Raw genomic sequence first — 20,094 nt, forward strand, 5'->3', positions numbered from 1 at the left:
GGCTTTGGTTATGATGTAATATATTGGGAGGGCTTTGGTTATGATGTAATATATTGGGAGGGGCTTTGGTTATGATGTAATATATTGGGAGGGCTTTGGTTATGATGTAATATATTGGGAGGGGCTTTGGTTATGATGTAAAATATTGGGAGGGCTTTGGTTATGATGTAATATATTGGGAGGGGCTTTGGTTATGATGTAATATATTGGGAGGGCTTTGGTTATGATGTAATATATTGGGAGGGGCTTTGGTTATGATGTAAAATATTGGGAGGGCTTTGGTTATGATGTAATATATTGGGAGGGGCTTTGGTTATGATGTAATATTGGGAGGGGCTTTGGTTATGATGTAATATATTGGGAGGGCTTTGGTTATGATGTAATATATTGGGAGGGGCTTTGGTTATGATGTATTTTAAAAGCACCTGCATGTTTATGTAGAAAATCCTGATCTGAATAGAATCCTGACACTCATGATGTCTGAAACGGTCAGGTGTGACACGTATCATGATCAGATAACTAAACATCAAACTAAACATGTAGCATTAATGGGATAGCAACAATCCATCCGTTAAAAGTGAGCAGCTTCGCTTTATGCTTTCTCATGGACATATTTGTGTGCTTAATAATTTGAATGATAACAGGCACCAGGAGAGGGCATGAACATGTGTGGAGGTTATGCCCTTATCCACCAGAGTTATCTACCAGAACCTTTGACAGAACATTGTCTGAGCGAAACATACGCAACACAGTCTCAACACATGCAGAGGTGGGTATATGAAGTGACGGCAACTTAGCGATTCTTTTGTAAGATTTGGAAATGAAAGCAGATGTTGGTGACTGTCCCGCCCTCCATACAGCTCTCAGAAATGATGAGTACTCTATTTATTCTATTCTGCTTTAAGAGCATTCGTCAGTATCCCGCTTCTTCATGTGAGATGTTTTAACATGCAAATAATCATGACAAATTAATGAATAAACAAATCAGCAACTTTTTTAGCAACTTCTTGCAACTTATCTTAAGGGTGGACACTTGGGCACGTTCCCTTGTCCTCTGATATGGGTACAGTAATTGCAAAGTTGGTTGCTTGACTGTTTTTAATTTAAATTCTTTTACTTTGTTTAATTGTAACAAGCATCTTTTTCTCATGACACACAACAAATTTTGGTTATACAGCTGTTTAGAGAAACCTCAATATCTCGGCTCAGGGTGGTTCTAGCTCCGTGGAACAAAAACCGATCTCTAGAGCTCATTACAAGGCGCATCTACATATATAAACATTTCACACTTTCCATAGACTTAGAACTTAGGTCTAAATATGATGCTCAAGATTGCTCACAGTTCCAGTTTTAGGGTCAATTTATATTGAGAAGAGTTTGAGTTTGAGTTTTATTTGTATTTTTTTCAGGGCTTACCTACGTAGGTATAGTGTAATCACTCAAAAACAATTAAGGACAATTAAAAACAGTCAAGCAACCTGCATTGGACCACTTGAGATGGAATGACCCATATGCCATTAGTTCTGGATGACTCTATGAATGTTTTACAGAGATAATTCAATTAGCAGATTTCATATTTGGTACACAGGAAAAAAAGAAAAGAAGAAGAGGTGTGTTTTCATCCAGCAGCCTCAGTGATGGATCTGAAGTTCTTGATTGCATACCTACAGCAGTCCCAACCCCATGACAGATGGTGAGTTCTGATGGTTATGCTATTTTCACACCCAGGCTGAGTCATGGAATGTTTTCTGAGAGAAACTCTCTCTCCCAAACCTTAGATCTGGCCAAGCTCAGAAACATCAGACCATGAATCTAAAGCATAGCAGGAATGGAATTAGATCTTACAACATTTTGGTCATTAGTAGAGATCTTTAACTTCTAAGCTAATACCACACACAGACTTGTTGTCCATCCCACACGCATTTATATTCCCCAAACACTTTAACATCTTTGTAATGTATTTAATTAGAGTACATCCAATGAGTCGTTCTGGCTCTTTAGAGAGCCACATATGCTGAAAGTTCATTTGATGTTCTTCAGCACTAAACTTCCTTCATCATTACATTCAAGGAGAACACACTATATTTAATGAGATTGTTTCTAACACAGCTGAAGTTAAGCAGACATCCAGAGACTTGAAGGAAGTTTCTGAGGGTTACATCGGCCCTGGCTGTGTTTATCTCTTTATCTCATAGCCTTGTGTTATGGTAATAAATTTCCACAGAGCTCTCAGTAATAACAACAATAAATCAGAATTTTATGAAGTCCAGTACGATAACAATCACAAAAAAGGCTCCTTCTCAGAGAAGTGCTTGAATGTTTGGTCGTTTTTTAAAATAATTTTTCATTTTGTTGCACCATCATTTTCCGTGTAAAACACTTTAAATACGATATCCTATTAATTGCTCGTCAAATAATTCACAGCCGAACCGAACACGGAACACATCATAAAACGTTATTAAAAAAAATCACCAAAATACTCAATCCTGGCCCGTATTCAGAGTCTGTCACGTGAGTTCAGAAGTGGATATTTATGTGGAGAAAGTTCACTGTATTAATTTGAGAGATGCGCTGTACTTAAGAGTAATGTGCCGGCGGTGTGAAGGATAAGCTGACTCGTCTGCTGCACTTACATCTCACGTTAAGCATTGTTCATAAATAATTTACACTGCCCTCCACTAATATTGGCACCCATCATGGATATCAAACAATTTCAAACACAACACGGGTTCATTTTAAAAGAAGATCTTTGTTAAATATAGGTGTGCAACGATTATTGGCACCCCTTCGAATTCATATGAGAAAAATATATCTGAAGTATATTTCCATTGATATTTTAAATGTTTTTAGTACACCTGGGTGACTAGGAACAGGAAATTGTTCAACCATGACTTCCTGTTTCACAGGGGTATAAATATGAGGTAACACACAGGCCAAATTCACTTAGTCATTCATAACAATGGGTAAGAGCGAGGAATGTAGCTGTGATGTGCGGGAAAAGGTTGTTGAGCTTCACACAATGGGGCGTGTCTATAAGAAAATAGCACAAGCATTGAAAACGCCCGTTTCACCATCAGGGCAATAATTAAGAAGTTCCAGTCAACTGGAAATGTTATGAATCGACCTGGAATTGGACGTGTGTCTATATCGTCTCAACGCACTGTGAAGAGGACGGTTCGAGTGGACAAAACATCTCCAAGGATCACAGCTGGAGAACTGCAGAAGTTAGTCGTGTCTCGAGGTCAGAAAGTCTCCAAAACTACAATCTGAAGTCACCGACATCACCACAAGCTGTTTGGAAGGGGTTGAAGAAAAAAGCCTCTACTCTCATCCAAAAACACACTCGAGCGTCTTCAGTGTGCAGACACTACTGGAACTTCAAATGGGATCGGGTTCTACGGTCAGATGAAACCAGAATAGAGCTTTTTGGTAATAAACACAGAGGTGGTTTTGGTCACACAGAGAGGGAGCCGTATGGAAAAGTCCCTCATGTCCACGGTTAAATATGGAGGAGGATCTTTAATGTTTTGGGCTGTTTTTCTGCAGAGGACCTGGACATTTTGTTAGGATACATGGCATCATGGACTCCATCAAATATCAACAGATATTAAATGAAAACCTGACTGCCTCTGACAGAAAGCAGAGTTTGAGTGTATTTATAGACAAAACATACATTTCCAACATATTGTAGTTACATCAAACTATGAGACAGTGGTGCTGCACTTAACACTGTTCCTCAGTTGAGATAATATCACTTAAGAAAAAAAAAGCTCTTAAGTTCAAGATCAGAATCACATGAAACTGAGACACGCCTTTCAGACAAACTCCGCCCCCTGCATGAATAACTCTTGCGTAAGGTCAGAATGGCTCTTAAGGTTGTACTTACATCTGAGGTCTGAGTAACAGTGTGGGTAATTTCAGTATTAAATCCACACCATGTGCACTTAAGTCGACTCTGAATATAGTCTATAGTGAATGACTTTATTTATTTATTTATTTATTTATTTATTTATTTTTTACAAAATTCCATGAACCTCACCACAGATACCCCACAATGAGCTTGTTAGTTTGAAGTGCTTTATCAATTTGAGACAAGAACAAACCCTGGTAACGTGTCTGTTTCTCACAGTTTATACTTCAGCTTCCCGGTTTCACTGATGACACAGATGTGCTGCAGAGAGAGAATGAGAGAGAAGAACCAGTTCACTATATTTCCCCCAATTTTCTATAATATAACAGCAGCTCTGACAGTAGTGCAGCTGCAAATCACAGGTTTATATTAATACACTCCTTCTAAGGCATTATTGTTTTTTTTATAGTAAGAGCTCATTCACAGGGACGTGTACAGCGGACATAAGCAGGGCTAGGGAAGAAGGAAACTAGGGAATACCTGGAAAGTAGGGAAGAAGAAAACTAAGAAAGACCTGCTAGATAGGGAAAAAGAAAACTCGGGAATGCCTGGTGGCTAGGGAATAAGGAAACTAGGGAACGCCTGGAAGGTAGGGAAGAAGAAAACTAAGTAACGCCTGAAAGGTAGGGAAGAAGAAAACTAAGGAAAGCCTGAAAGGTAGGGAAGAAGAAAACTAAGGAATGACTGGAAGGAAGGGAAGAAGAAAACTAAGGAATGACTGGAAGGTAGGGAAGAAGGAAACTAAGGAATGACTGGAAGGTAGGGAAGAAGAAAACTAAGGAATGACTGGAAGGAAGGGAAGAAGAAAACTAAGGAAAGACTGGAAGGAAGGGAAGAAGAAAACTAAGGAATGACTGGAAGGAAGGGAAGAAGAAAACTAAGGAATGACTGGAAGGAAGGGAAGAAGAAAACTAAGGAATGACTGGAAGGAAGGGAAGAAGGAAACTAAGGAATGACTGGAAGGTAGGGAAGAAGGAAACTAGGGTTCTACTTCACTCCTGCTACGTAGCAGGGGAGTGGTATAACACCTGGATATCCTTCAAGCAATCATGGCGTGACTGTGATTGTGTCTGTGTGTGTGTTTTGGGGGTAGTGCAGGGGTAGTGTGTGTGGGGGGTGCCGATGTAGGCTACTTCATCATGCTTTTTAATTCACTATATTGAGTTCATTTTGAACGACTACAATATCATCGGAGAGATGCCAACATTCCCAGTGAATGTAGTCTGAGAGAAACACCAGTGCATTGAAAAAGTGTGGTGCAGTGGTGTGTGCAGTGAGCTCATCATGCTAATCTGCCTGCAGAAACTGGAGATGTGGGAATTTGACTATGGAAAGCAATGTGGAAGTGGAGCTTTCCTGCCCTTCTCTGCTTTCTCTCTGAGTCAGAGTGCCACTAAACATCTCAGAGAACTCACATTCAGGTCTCGGAAGTATTCGTTGTAGTCCAGAGCGTAACCAACGACGAAGCGATTAGGGATGACAAATCCGACATCTGCAGAGATGGATATAAAGAAACAGGAAAGACAAAGATGTATATATTTCTGATGTGGTTTATTTCTGAGTTAGTTTCAGCTCAGACGTTTTAGCTCATATTTCCAAGATTTGTGAATTTGCATGGTTAAAGATCACCTACATGACCTCGAAATGAACTGCTTGCAGGAGCAGATCCCGTTCTGGCGTCCATGCCTGTCTTGCAAATTGGCCTTTTTTTCACCAGGCAAATTTCACTCATGTTTGTTCTGTCCACTCTTTTACACTAACCTCAAATCAGCAGAGCTTTACGACAAGACTCGAATCGAAGGGAGAAGAAATGCTCAGCATGTGTGGAAGCGGAAAGGTTACGCGCTAGCTGGGGATTTGCCTGTAACGTTTGTAAAACTACTCACTGTGTTTTTGTAGTGCTAAAATGAACACATTTGCTGTGCATTGTGGGAAAATCCCTCTGTCACAGAGACTAAAATATCCCTCCATCCATCTTCCATACTGCTTATCCTACAGACGGTCACAGGGAGCCTGGAGCCTCTCCCAGGGGAGTCCAGAGCAGGCTGGCATCCCAACCCATGGCAGGGCACAGTCACACACCTGTTCACACACTATGGGCATTTTGGAAATGCCAAAAAGCCTACAGTGCATGTCTTTGGACTGGGGACATGGAACATGCAAACTCCATGCACACAGGGTGGAGGCAGGAATTGAACCTTCAATCCCGGGGGTGCAAGACAAGCGTGCTACCCACTAAGCCTAAGGATTGCAATGGATTTGATACTTTCTGACATTTAATACGTTTCTTAAAACGTCTGATGTTCCACTAAGAATTCTCGATTAAGAATACAGGATATTAGTCTCTTTGTTGAGTCTCAATCAGAGCAGAAGTAAACACTTGTGTTTTGTTTGAGATTTTGTTTGGTTTGCTTTCTTTCCTCCATTTTCTATACCACTTATCCTACAGGGTCATGGGGAACCTGGAGCCTCAGGCACAGGGTGGGGTACACCCTGGACAGCATGCCAGTCCATTGCAGTGCACAATCACATACACATTCACACACTACAGGCACTTCGGACATGGCAATCAGCCTAGCATGTATGTCTTGGGACTGGGGGAGGAAACCGGAGTACCGGAAGCATGGGGAGAACATGCGAACTCTGCACACACAGGACCACGGTGGGAATCGAACCCCTGACCCTGGAGGTGTGAGGAGAACGTGCTAACCACTAAACCACAGTGCGACAGTAACGACAATCATATTTGGGAATTTTTGTTTAGGACTGCATCTAAATTGACTGAGCAGTGCATTACGGGCACATAGAGGGCGCTCATGAGCACGCTGTTAAACCACACAGGAGCGAACCAACACCGGGCCTCACTTATCACACTGAATACGAACAGACTTCTTCGTAAATCATTCACAGGAGCGTTTACACAAGAAACGTGCTGTTCATGAAAATCTGATTATCTGATTGGAAAACCGTTCGTGTCCTGTTTTCTCTCTGGAGTTTGTGTAAACATGTGTATAGGGACACTCGCTAATGTGAACCCTCGATCAAATTTACTCGCGCGCCGATTTAATGAACATTTTGTGAAAATCGTTCGCTTCAGATTAATGACCTGAAGGAAAGTGATTCCTAAACAAATCCATAACGTACGACAGATGTCTAGCATTTCAGTGAAGACAAAAGGAACCGAGGAGGAGGAGTTAGTGAGTGTCTATGGTAACCATTTTCAGCTCTCTGTGAGCTTTACCTTTCATGGACTTTTGTGGGAGTGTCTAAATGAAAACTGACGTGAAGGTGCTTGGTCATTTACAGCTGATTGGTGTTTATCAGCACACGCGCCTGAGTACAAATACATCTGGAGTGAATTTCAGTTTAGCACATTTATAGACGATAGGCAGCCAAGTGTGTCTCATACGTATCATTTTGAAATCTCCAACCTCAAAGCTGTCCTCCTTCACTGCATTATCCTTTTCTTTTCTTTCTTTTAGGATAAATCGTTTATTTGGACGTGCTCATGTGGAGGTCTCAGTAGAGTCCGAGTGAACTCACAGTCTGGAAGTGTTGTAGCTCCGCCGGGAATCCGCTTTACCAGCAAGCTGAAGAAACACACACACAACATTTCAAATGGCTCTATACATTAATCTCCAAAATTATTGGCACCCTTTAAGAGAAAAGGCAATAACGGCACACAACATTTCCAGTCGAGCAGCTGATGAACCTTGTTTTTCTTTAAATGACAAAAAAGTTCATAAAAATGTCTTCTTTTTAAATTTATTCTCAAATCATGCAGCAGAACTATCGATGCCAATAAAGAAAATTAAGAATGCATTCTTCCAAACGTCAAATTACTCACAACCTTATCGCTGCCAAATATCCACAAAATCCACATGCACAAAAAAAAGAACCAACAAACATGATTTAAAATATTGTGTTCAAATAAAACTACAGCATGCCTCCTACTGTAAATGTAGGTTAAAATATCAAACAAATGCGTTTTTTTCTTCCTGAAAGGGTGCCAATACTTCTGGAGTTGACTGTACAAGTGATTACAGATGCCTGAGACTGGCCAGTTTCCTTCTGCACCATGGTATCCATTAAACTGACGGCATGCGCCAGTGAAAACCCGTCATAAACACATCATTTTGTTTATTTCTCACCCGGCCACTCTGACAGTCCTGGGCTGGAACTTCTCCACATGCTGCAGGAGCATCTTCATGGTCTTCCCCGTGTCCACTATCGCCTTCAGAGTGAGTGGGAGCGTGGTATTATCGATTTATGTATCAGTTCATATACAACTCTGCCGTGTCGTGTGTGAGGAGGAAATATGGTTCACAACTCAAAATACGAATTATTTCTCCAGCAATTTGACAGATATAAGCTGATGTTCCATTGATTTGCTCGCCTTTTAGTTTGCTTACTGTCCCATTCATCGTCCACAGCTCATGGTCAAAAATAAGAACTGCAGCAAGCGCTAATAGAGGCCCACTGGGGCGGGAATCACACCGCCCCATGCTCAAGACATGGTTGAACTAGTTTAGAAATACTCCATGGCCACAAAGATCTTGCTGTATGACATATAATCAGAATTAAATCAAATACATTTCTACAAACAAAGCCAAGGTGTAAGCGCAGAGAGTGTCTTTGATGTACAGGACCATTTCTACTGCATGATCTACTGTAAAGATTGGGAGAGGCAGAGAGGGATTATTAAGTGGATAATATCTGTACATCAGAAATGCGTGTGCACCACGGTGGCCTTGCTCCCCAAATAAAGGCTGAGAAATTAGTGGGGGTTTTTTTAGGCTAGTCTCAGGTTTTTATGTGGATTTTGAGACAAAATTAGGCTGGAAATTTCACTGAAACCTGGCAACCCTGGTTAATGATGTCACATCGAGCACAGTTGAACAAACGTGTGTCTAAAAAACCGCTCAAAACGAGCTGCTAGCCTGTACGCTGGATGACTGCATGTTCATTCAACTGCCTGAAGATTCACTAGATCATAACCTATGGCATGAGTCAAGTGTCATAGCCTCTCCACATCACCTGTCCGAAGCTGTGTCGTTATTTAATGGTGTCCTACAGCACCAAAATCTATAGTAACGAGCTACTACACACACACACACACACACACACACACACAAAAAGACAGTAAATGATGATGTGGTCACTTACCTCGACTATCAGGACATTCTGTATTACATGTGGAGAGAAGAAGAGCGAGGAAGGTTAGAAAATCAACAACATGCGTAAATAATAGTGTGTGTGTGTGTACTGTATAAGAAGAGTGGGACTCTACTAAGTGATTGCATTAGATAGTACATACGACACATATATAGTGACTCTAGAACACTCTAGAAGGGTACTTTGCTTGTTCCTAAACAGGTTTTTAAGTAGAACCCTTTTCTGGAGCTCTTAATTATGCGGTGAATCCTTCAGGGAAGCGTTTCGTAGTGGGACATTTTTAAAATCCGCTTTGCTCCAAATTGGTTTGCATTCTTCATGTCAAGTGTGGAGACTGACAGGCTCATGGCCAGACTTCCTGTTTATTTTGTTTGTTTGCTTGTGTGTTTGTTTGTTTTCCCAGGTAATTTTCTATCGACGTTTTGTGATCTACAGATTGTAAGATCAGCTGTAAACTGCTGTAGAGGCCCATTATCATCAGGTTGTACTTAGAAACCATGTGGGATGAAAGCATTCCCAACTCAAATGTTGAATATTGAAATATTTAGTGTTGAAGGTATATGTTGTGTGGAATATTGTAGGCGGAATTTTCTGGAAGAAATTTAGAAATATACACGCCAAGCCGACAGAAAAGTCATCAAACATCAAAGCTTGTTTCATAATCAGTGGGAATAGAGTTTATAGAGGAGTACATATTAGGACTTGAGTAGTAATGTTGAACTGTTAAAGCTGGTCTGAGGTCTTCAGGAACCCCACAGATTCTAAGGATTAATCTGCTTTGTTTTCGGTTTCTGCTCTCTGTACTGAACGCAGATGTTCCAGCGCTTCACTCGACTCTGCGCACTCTCGATCACGCCGGGCCTTTTTCATTCCCAGTGTAGAAGCCACAAGATGCAGCATTATAAAAAAACACCCATATCTGAATGGAAAGACTCATGCAAATAACATCTGTTTGAATATTCAACACAAAGACTCAACACATTTCTCGGTTCAAGTTAAAACATTTGGCGCTGTTCGGGTCAAAATAACAGGGTACGTGTTTACTAGAACCGTAACACATGCACAAAAAGGATCTTTAAGTGGGGGCTTGGCGGTTAAGGCTCTGGGTTACTGATCGGAAGGTCGGGGGTTCGAGCACCAGCACTGCCAAGCTGCCACTGTTGGGCCCTTGAGCAAGACCCTTAACCCTCTCTGCTCCAGGGGGCGCTGTATCATGTCTGACCCTGCTCTCTGACCCAAAGCTCGGATATGCAAAGAAAAGAATTTCACCGTGCTGTGATGTATACCTGATCAATAAAGACTCATCATCGTTTAATGAACCTTAAAAAATGAAACATAAAAAGCGTTCAAACGAGGTGGTCTTGGCAACGTTCCAGCGGTCAGATACACGGAGAACTGGATGTGGTTTGGAGCAGAGATTTAATTGTTTCTACATTAGCCTTGTAGCGCTAGCGCAAAACTAAAGAATTGAACTTCAGACACTGAACACGTCATGTCTCCAAACTTAAAGTGACCTCTGGCTGTTACAAAGCTCTAACACTGGAGACTCCTTCCATAAATATGACTGTAAATAAGGATGTGGAGCGTCCGCTGTACAGTACATGTCCCAGCGAAGGAGCTACTGTCACAGCTGCTGTTGTGGAGAATGAATCGAAACCTTCGGACATATTTAAAGGACTTTTTTTTCCCCCTTTCCAACTGGAGACGGTATTAAATTATCACTGTAAGACCGCTGATGTAAACATAACCGAAGCTGTGTGGGACACGGATAAGGAAATGCATCAACATCCGTCATGAAGCTATGAGGAATTCACTGTAGAACTTTCTCTCAGGTGGCCTTAATTTCTAGATCAGTACCGTAACCGGTAAACTAATACCTACAAGTAAAAATATAAAGTGTGTGTGTTTGTGAGTGTGTGTTTGTGTGTTTGAGTGTGTGTGTGTAGTAATAAGCCATAATTGCGTCTTTCTGTGTCTGTGCTACACATGACTTCCACATAACAATGTCAGATTGGCATCGGATATCACAAAGCAAAGGAAGTTCATAAACAGTTCAAGATCGCAGTTTCGCAAAAGCGGTTCTTGTGAAAGCGACGTCTCCGGCGCCGAGCTTTTCGTTTCCCTGAATTTACGCGCGGAAGATGGGAGGACAAATTAAACCCAGTATCGAGCTTAAACAACAACAGATCAGAGCTGGATTGGGGGGGTGGGGGGACGGCGTGAGGTTCTGCCTTCAGACGTTTGTTTGAGCTTGTTCATTTGTGGCTGCTCTCGTCTGTTTGTTTTCGTTCCAGCCGTCTGTACCGTCTATGTTTACATACGAGATCGGACGATGACGACGGACTTGTTAAACACACCGGCCATGTTCGTAACGCCGCGCTTTGATGTGGGCTTGTGCCTGAAACAAGGGCGGGAGCGATGGCGGTGTGTTCTCAGGGCTCAGTTTGTGCTGACGTTCTGTGTGATGCCCTGCGGCGGTGTAAAAAAGCTACGTCGGGTTTTTGTGTTTTTTTTTCTGAAAGTAGCCACTAAGATCAGGCCCAGCTGAAGGGAATTTGTGAATGGCATGTTTTTACGAGCACAACTTCCCTGCATGAAAGAAGCGGTTTTCCCAGCTAGTGCAGTTTGAATCTGATGCAAGCTGAACTAAGATTTAGAGCTCAGAGGTAAAGCGGCACAAGAGCCTAGAGACTCGTTTCTCTCACCTTACATCAATGTTTAAAATCAGTGTTTCGTTCATAATCTTTTGTTGTACCTCTTGACATCAACTGCAACACCTGTACCTCACACCTGGAATAATTCCAATAAACAAACTTCTACAGCATCAGTGATGAGATAGAAGCCACGTACACAAGCTGAAAGTACGGTACACCGTACACCTGTATTAGTTTAGTCTAGCAGATACAGATAGTGTTTAAAAACGATAGTGTTTTCGACGTATCAAATCGACTCATATTATTGATCTAATGATCCCTGTTCGCTAGCTACCTTACGTTGGACCTGCTAGCATTGGTAATTTGCTAGCTAAAGTTAGACATTTTGTTTTGAACAAATGAATACAGTGAACAGTATTTACCTTTCATTTAACAACTACTCTGTGCCGTGTCTATCTGAATTAGCGAGCTAACAAATGCTACGCTTTTAACTAATGGATATTATGCCTTGATCTAACTAGACAGCAAACAGGCTAGGTCTGATTTACCCAGATTAGATTAGATAATCATTGAAGCTACTGTGCTATGAAGGTCATCATGTCTATCTGAACACAAAGACACAAAGAAAAAACCTGACCTGTACCTCCCTGCTGAAAAAAACAACAACAAATGGTTTTAATGGTTATAATGGGAATTGTATTGGTTTTAATGGAAACCATAATGCTTCCTGTGGGTATCTACTGGCAAATTTGTTGTGGATACCATTAAGGACCAATAATGGTAAGGGAAATAGTTTTAATAATTAGCTGATGGTTCGAAATGGTATTTGTAGTGAAAACCATTATTACTTCTGTGATGGTTTCTATTGTTTTTTATTTTCAACAGGGCTCTACTGGCTAATTCAATGAAATATCATTCGTGGCCTGTTTTGCTTCTCATTGTTTTACTAATGTGGCTATAAAACAGCAGGTTGTTTGTTACTTGAGTGAAATTATTAGTGATTTTGTGTCCTGGGGCACAGTTGGCGAGATGAAAACACATTATAAACCCAGAGAGTAAACAAACAACAGCTCACTACGGGCTCAGCGGTCCTGTTCTGCCCTCGCTTACCCAAGAACTTCTTCTACAAATATCCTACACTGATTGTGTTTTTGAGACAGAACATACACGCATCGGAGCTCTCCTAGTTTGGACTGAACCCTGAGTAACCAGCATGCACTGTGCTGATCTTTCTCATCCTGACATCATGGTTGATGGTCAAGGTTTTAAAGACGGGTGAGATGCATGAAGGTAGTGAGATTCTCGCGGGATTTAGGCCAAAACTACAGACAAAACTGTGACACACCAGTAAGCGCTTTGTCCTGGTCAGGGTCACGGTGGATCCAGAGTTTATCCCTGGAAAACACTGGGTATGAGAGATGCTAGTCCTAGTCATCACTCAACCTAATGGGATGTTTTTGCGAGGTGGGAGGAAACCAGAAAACCCCGAGGAAACCCATGCAGCCAGTAACCTGAGCGTAGGATGGATCTGGCGACCGTGGAGCTGTGAGATGGCAACGTGCACCACAAATACCACCAACCTTCCTACACAAATAAAACTCTCATCATTAAGATGCTAATCGGAAATGTAACGTTAGCTAAAACTACCGAAAAGAGTCGACTCACTGAAGTGAGCATGCTGTCGGTCAGACGACTGGAGCCGCTTCATTCCTGCGCTAAAAGTGAAGATTTCGATTTCTTAACTAGGCTTTTATGGAGCGTAAGAACGTCCAGATGATCACGTGTCATGCTACAGGTGTGAATGGATGTGTTTCAGGTGTGCTCTGCCATACAGAGTGAACACACTGAAGCGGAAACACAAATGTCACAGTGGTTATCACTTTTAACAACAGATATTGTCACAAAGCAGCATTACAGAATCCAGATGTAGGTTTAGATCATTGATGAAGACGCCAGCGGGGACAGTGTGGAGGAAAAGTCCCCGAGACATCATGAGAAAGAAACCGGGAGAGGAAACGGAGTCAGAAGGAAAGCTATTTGTCATTAATAAAAACCGAACCGTATGTGTATAATTTCAACCATACACGGCCTGGAAGTGACCCGAGTGTGCTCTCATCACGGTACCTTAGCGTTTTTGTTAGAACTCGGGCTCCATTAGATGGAACTATTTCAGCTTCTCCACTATTTCTCTCTACAGCACTAACCTACCCCTCTAACCTACGCCACTAGACTTTAAAGCGATACCTTTCGAATATTTCTTACACTCGGGAGAGCCATGGCCGTGTACTAATATTGGCACCCTTGGTAAACATGAGCAAAGAAGGCTGTGAAAATTGTCTTTATTGTTTAACCTTTTGATCTTTTGATCTAAAAGATTCACAAAAATACTCTGCTCTCATGGAGATCAAACAATTGCAAACACAACACATGTTTATTTAAAAAAAATACCTTTGTTAAATATAGGTGCGCAACAATTATTGGCACCCTTTTAGTCAATACTTTGTTCTGCCTCGCTTCGCCAAGATATCAGCTCTGAGTCTTCTCCTATAACGCTGATGAGGTTGGAGAATACATGGTGAGGGATCTGAGAGCGTTCCTCCATACAGAATCTCTCCAGATCCTTCACATTTCGAGGTCCACGCTGGTGGACTCTCCTCTTCAGTTCATCCCACAGGTGTTCTATGGGGTTCAGGTCAGGGGACTGGGATGGTCATGGCAGGCTATATATATATATATATATATATATATATATATATATATATATATATATATATATATATATATATATATATATATATATATATATATAATACTATTTTACATAATTATATAACATTTAGTATTTTTTATTACATATTATAAATATTCTGTTATATGTTTTCCTCTTTCTCTTACTGCTATTATTATTATTATTATTATCATCATCATCATCATCATCATCATTATTATTATTATTATTATTATTATTATTATTATTATTATCATCATCATTATTATTATTATTATTATTATTATTATTATCATCATTATTATTATTATTATTATTCAGATATTTTACGATTTTATTTTTGGCTACGTTTGTTGTTCTTCTTCTCCGTATTATTATTAGAGACGGAACGATATCACGTTGTCTTCTCCGATATGATACCGAACCCTTGAGGAGGATCAGATGATACTGAAAAAAGCTTTAAAATGTTTGTTTTTTTTTAACTGAAACACTTCACAGTTAAACTCTTTCCCACAGAAACACTCACATTAAAAATATAACACATCTAAATGCGTATAAAGTATAAATATAATAAAACCAACAGTAAAAAACAGACTTGTTATAGTATTTAAACGTTTTCAGTTCTAAAAATACATTTCTTTCTTTCCTAAATTCAGTTGCAGTCTTCGCCCGTCATTACAGGATCTGATATCTGATTTGTTCGCTCTGATATCTGATTGTTTTCGCTGATTAGACTTGAGTTTATGGAGAAATAGTAGTTTTTTTGGGTTCGAGTGTAGAGCTGTACACAGCTGTAGAGAAATAAAAGCCGAGCGTGAGTCCTGCTCTTACTTTTCCTTTCAGCATGGAGAGATCCTCAGGGCCGATGATCTGCAGGTCTTCAGTGGAGCGGTCGTTCTGCCGTCATCAAACACACACACACACACACACACACACACACACGAGTGTTTTACTCCTCTTATACCACAACGATGTACCAACCATTACAATGGTTTATTTATTAAAGAACGACACATACTTATTATCCGTTTATAGTTACATTTAACGTTTCTGTGAAACAAGGACGCTCCTGTTCTCAGGTACATTATAGCAGCTGTAAACAGTCGTTCCCTTGCCAGCCTTCTCCTTATCCTCTCTCTTCAAAGCACTGACACTGAAGACTCCTTCCATCCAAAACATCTCCTTACAGAAAACTTCACCACCTCGACGGTCACACACTTTTTAAACTCTCTAATAAAAGTGTGTTATATTGGAGTGAAAAGATCAGAAAACATGACGCCTCAGCGCTCCGGATATAAACTCTACAGTTTCTGAACAACACTGTTTTCATCAGACATTTTTGAGCTATCACGGGTTCTTATCTTCCCAAAGAGCTTCTACACGTAATCCTTTCTAATTGTGTGTTCAGGTCCTCCTGGGAAGTTCGAGTTTACGAGTGGGAAGTCATAATTATGACGTCAGGTGTGGCGCGAGATGGAGGTGTACGGTACCTTCTGTTAATTAACGACAAAAACGTACAAGGTTTTTTAACTTCTTCTTGACACTGAAGAACATCAAAGGCGCATCAGGTGTGTTTTACATTTTGATGTTTTTAATCGATTTACGAAACCACTGTAAACTTTATCCTTACAGATTACACCGTAATTGTACAACTGAGTTTGTATTCACTGCCACTTGAAATGTCTTCTCAATTCTCAGGGAGTTAATACAACAACAGCGCCATCATCTGGTGGAAACCAACTGAAACACGATGTCTTGTGGTAGAAAGCAGTGACTCTGTAACTCTCTGTAACGCTACAGTGGTTCTCGACCTGTTGTGAGCTCTGGACCCCTAGCATACTTCCAACAATCCACAAGGACCCCCCCCCCCCCCCCCCCCCCACCCCAACCCTCACTCCACAACAATTATAGACTATATATTTAACAGTCATTTCTATACATGTTACTTTATTTTATTCATATTTAACATTAATAATATTAACATCGGACATTAAAAATCGAATCAGAGCATTTCTAAATTTTGTTCTTTTACATTTTATTGTTGGCGCGAGATTAAATTCGACTCTCTGAATGATCTTTTGTTTATTTTATCCGTCAACGCGACACTCCAACTTGTTTACCGCTCGTAGGTTTTTGCAAATTATCATTTCATTTGTAAATAAATGTCAAATAAATCCATTAATGAACGATCAGCAGCTCAGCTAACGTGATATTTGTGAATACACGTACATAAACAAATTGGTTCATTTAAAAAAAAAAAAACATATCTTAAATTGTTCTTACATTTGATGGACAAATATAATGATAAATTTGAATATATTTTGGTACATTTAACGAAAAATATATATGAAATAGTTAAACATTTTAAAAACATTCCCACGGACCCCCTGCAATTACGGCAAGGACCACTAGGGGTCCTCGAACCGCCGGTTGAGAAACACAGGATGAAATCCAGACTCTTTAATGAAACACTTGCACACAGTGACAGTCTTGGTCTCCTATTTTGCGTATGCTCGTTTCTTCCCGTTAGTCCATGCTTATGCTTATATTTCTGCCTGGTTTTGATACCTGAAGAACTTTTTTTTTAAAGCTGATAAATCCCCCTGTTTAATGCAGACGTGATGCTTTACGTACTGTATAACATATAATTCCTCATATTTATCTTATATTCAGCACAGATAGGGCAATACGAGTGAGAAAACCTGTGCAGAGTGCTGGTTTATAATCCAGAGTGAATCTGCAGGTGGATTTTGCAATTGGGATTCTTTCTTATTTGTTTGTTTGTTTGTTGCTTCCTGTTACACCACGCATCTCTCAGACAAGACGCAATTGAATTAAAGTAAGTATGCTAAATGATTAAGTTGCATGTACGATATGATGGTTCATGGCGTCCTGGTGGACCACATGACACCACTCCGAGTCTAGATGATGTATCTGACGGGTTCTCGTCCTACCAGGTAGCTCTTGAGGCGGATGAACTCTACGCGGGTGGTGATGGGACAATCAGAGCTCCGGCTTTGGGTTTTAACGGAGTCCATCAGGTCAGCGCAGAACTTATAGCCTCCTTTCAGAACACACAGAACCATCAGGTTATCATGACCCATGTCCTCCAGGATGTCTCTGGCTAAACACTCGATCCTGAAATAAACACAGATAAATAGACACACACAGCACGTCAAATTTCATACGATTAAAATTCTGAACGAGAGAACGAGGGAAGCATATAAAAGAACGAAAAATGTTTTAGCTTGACTGTGTCCTAGCATGAAGATATATATTTACGTCTGTCTCATGTTATGAATATAGGAACATAATTTACATTTATATTGACATTAGTTCAAGTTTCCCTCAGTCCCCCTCAATTCCATATGTCACACATCATATTTTTTACCCGTTTATTGTTACATTTCATTTTGAACATGAAGATGTCAGAAAGCTTAAAGTTCCAGCGTTACCTCTGAATGTTACAAAGCGCTGACACTGGAGACTCCTTCCGTAAACGTTACATAAACATTGCCTTACACTTCGGCATTTAACAATCTGTTTATGTAGAGCGTCCGCTGTACATGCCCCTGTGATCGAGCTGTTGCTATAGAAACGATAACGTATTAGAGCGAGCTCTAATATAAAGCTGTGATGTGCAGCTGCGCTACCGTCAGGGCCGATGTTATAGAAAACTAATCAACACCTTCTGACCAATCAGAATCCAGAACTCAGCAGCGCTGTGGTGTATGCTGGTGTATGTATCGTAGTATATTGAGGAGGTTGAGAGTAATGAGAGATCAGAATACACGGTGTTAGTACACAACACACACAGCGTCTAAAGTTATTTTGTTTCATCAGACGGAAGGATTGAATCTTTATTTTATTAAACAGATTTAATGATAGATATAGTATAGCGAGACCAACAACTTTACCTGTTCATGATGATGCCGTGTGGGATGTACACACTCTCCACATCACCACGGTAATGCTCCGGATACGTGAACAGCTCTAATTCATACCCTGGCCAATCATCTGCTATCTGCCATGTAAGCACAGAAGGAAATTTGAAACATGTCATAAATGACATCAAACTGATTCAAACTCTAAATAATAATCATTCTGTATTATTAACCCTTTCATGCATAAGTTATTCTGATTAACCAGCTGATTTCGAAGGTCAGAACCATGTCTTTATCTGTCCTGTCTGCTCCTCTCCTGAGCATGGGGCAGTGGGAGTCCCGCCTCATTAGGCCTCTATTTATTAGCGATTGTTGCAGTTCCTATGTTTGACCACTAGGTGCAATAATAACTCTGTGGAGCGAAATAGAGCCACGAGGACACTGAAACACGATTATACGATATCAACAGAACATCGGCTTTTATCTGTAAATCGTCGCTCACTCGAAAGAGGCCATTAGTGTTCGAACAGAATTTAAAATGAATGGAATTGTAAAGCAGGACTTCATGAAGATTAATATTTGTTAAACTCCACCATCATCAGTAGAGATAATTCAGTAAATGATTTATTGATTTTTTTTCCTACATGCTGGGAAAAGAAGGTGTACCGGTTGGACACACAGCCCGGCCGTGGTCTGGCACGTGCTAGCTCGTCCAAGCAAGCTGCATTCTTTAACAGGAAACAAATAAGAGAAGCTTCTCACTACGGACTCCTTCCGTAAATGTTAAATAAACATCTCCTTACAGAAAACGTCACTACAGTACGACTCCCTCTGAACGAGTTGTTACTATAGAAACGATAATGTATCAGAACGAGTGCGTTGATATAAACCTGTCAAACAATAGACGCGTCTGAAACGTAAATGAGAAGTTATGAATTATGAATCAGAAGTTCCTTATTCACCTCCACAGCCTGGTCTTTCTGTCCGTCCTTCATCACGGGTCTGTTTTAAGGAAGAATCGGCTTCAGTAGGGAGAAGTAAAGAGACACGCAGGACGAAGCGGAGGAATCGTCCGCACTACACAGCTCTGTAAATGTCCCGCATGAGCCGGAATCCATTCTGCAGTAATGAAATGATTGGTGGTGTATGATATGGCATGTGGTTGGCTGTGTGTGTGAGTGTGTGTGTGTGTGTGAGTGGATTAGTCAGAGGAACCGTGTGTACAGCCGGTCATGCCCAAGTTATTATATACAATAGAGAATAGACACAAACAGTAGTGTAGTCTCTTCACTGTGACCTTCCCCTAAACCCTGTGTGTGTGTGTGTGTGTGTGTGTGTGTGTGTGTGTGTGTGCTGTTACAGTAAATTCTGACTGAGATACCGTTACCATCCCAACATTGATTATTTTCCTGTAACAGCATGTCCCCGAGTGTTTTATTCCTCTAATTATTTATTAAACAAGGACATTTGTTTACATACGAACAGCTCACGAAGCGTAAACTCCTCCGTCCTGAAGATATCGGAAAACGCACAGCGTTACCTCTGACACTGGAGACTCCTTCCATCAATGTTAAATAAACAACTGTGTGTAGTTGCTATAACATAGGCGAGAACAGGAACTTGCTTCGTGGATGTTTCACAGCATCACGTAATATGTAACTGTAAACGGATAAAAAAAGTGATGATGTGTGAGTCTGGAATAAATAGGAACGGAAGTCGTTGAGAAATTGCTGTGGAGTAGGA

The 20,094-nt window shown here is 40.7% G+C and overlaps 1 protein-coding gene across 3 annotated transcripts; it reads right to left on the reverse strand.

The window, feature by feature from the left end:
• Positions 1-500: 500 nt before the first annotated feature.
• Positions 501-19,559, reverse strand: prtfdc1a (phosphoribosyl transferase domain containing 1a). Of its 3 annotated transcripts, XM_047158763.2 has the most exons (10): positions 19,314-19,541; positions 18,385-18,491; positions 17,422-17,605; positions 15,299-15,364; positions 9,077-9,094; positions 8,062-8,144; positions 7,454-7,500; positions 5,326-5,402; positions 4,104-4,171; positions 501-3,395 (listed from the first exon to the last, which is right to left on the reverse strand). In XM_047158763.2, exons 1-9 carry the CDS (start codon positions 19,344-19,346, stop codon positions 4,124-4,126), a joined length of 663 nt encoding a protein of 220 aa, XP_047014719.1. In that variant the 5' UTR covers positions 19,347-19,541; the 3' UTR covers positions 501-3,395; positions 4,104-4,123. The 3 variants fall into 3 exon arrangements, with proteins under 3 accessions (XP_047014719.1, XP_017315447.1, XP_047014723.1); XM_017459958.3 differs by lacking the exon at positions 501-3,395 and having other exon boundaries at positions 3,632-4,171; positions 19,314-19,539; XM_047158767.2 differs by lacking the exons at positions 501-3,395; positions 4,104-4,171; positions 5,326-5,402; ... (1 more) ...; positions 8,062-8,144; positions 9,077-9,094 and adding an exon at positions 10,829-14,440 and having other exon boundaries at positions 19,314-19,559.
• Positions 19,560-20,094: the final 535 nt, after the last annotated feature.

The sequence above is a fragment of the Ictalurus punctatus genome, chromosome 1 (genome assembly GCF_001660625.3).
Source record: "Ictalurus punctatus breed USDA103 chromosome 1, Coco_2.0, whole genome shotgun sequence".
NCBI classification, from domain to species: domain Eukaryota; kingdom Metazoa; phylum Chordata; class Actinopteri; order Siluriformes; family Ictaluridae; genus Ictalurus; species Ictalurus punctatus.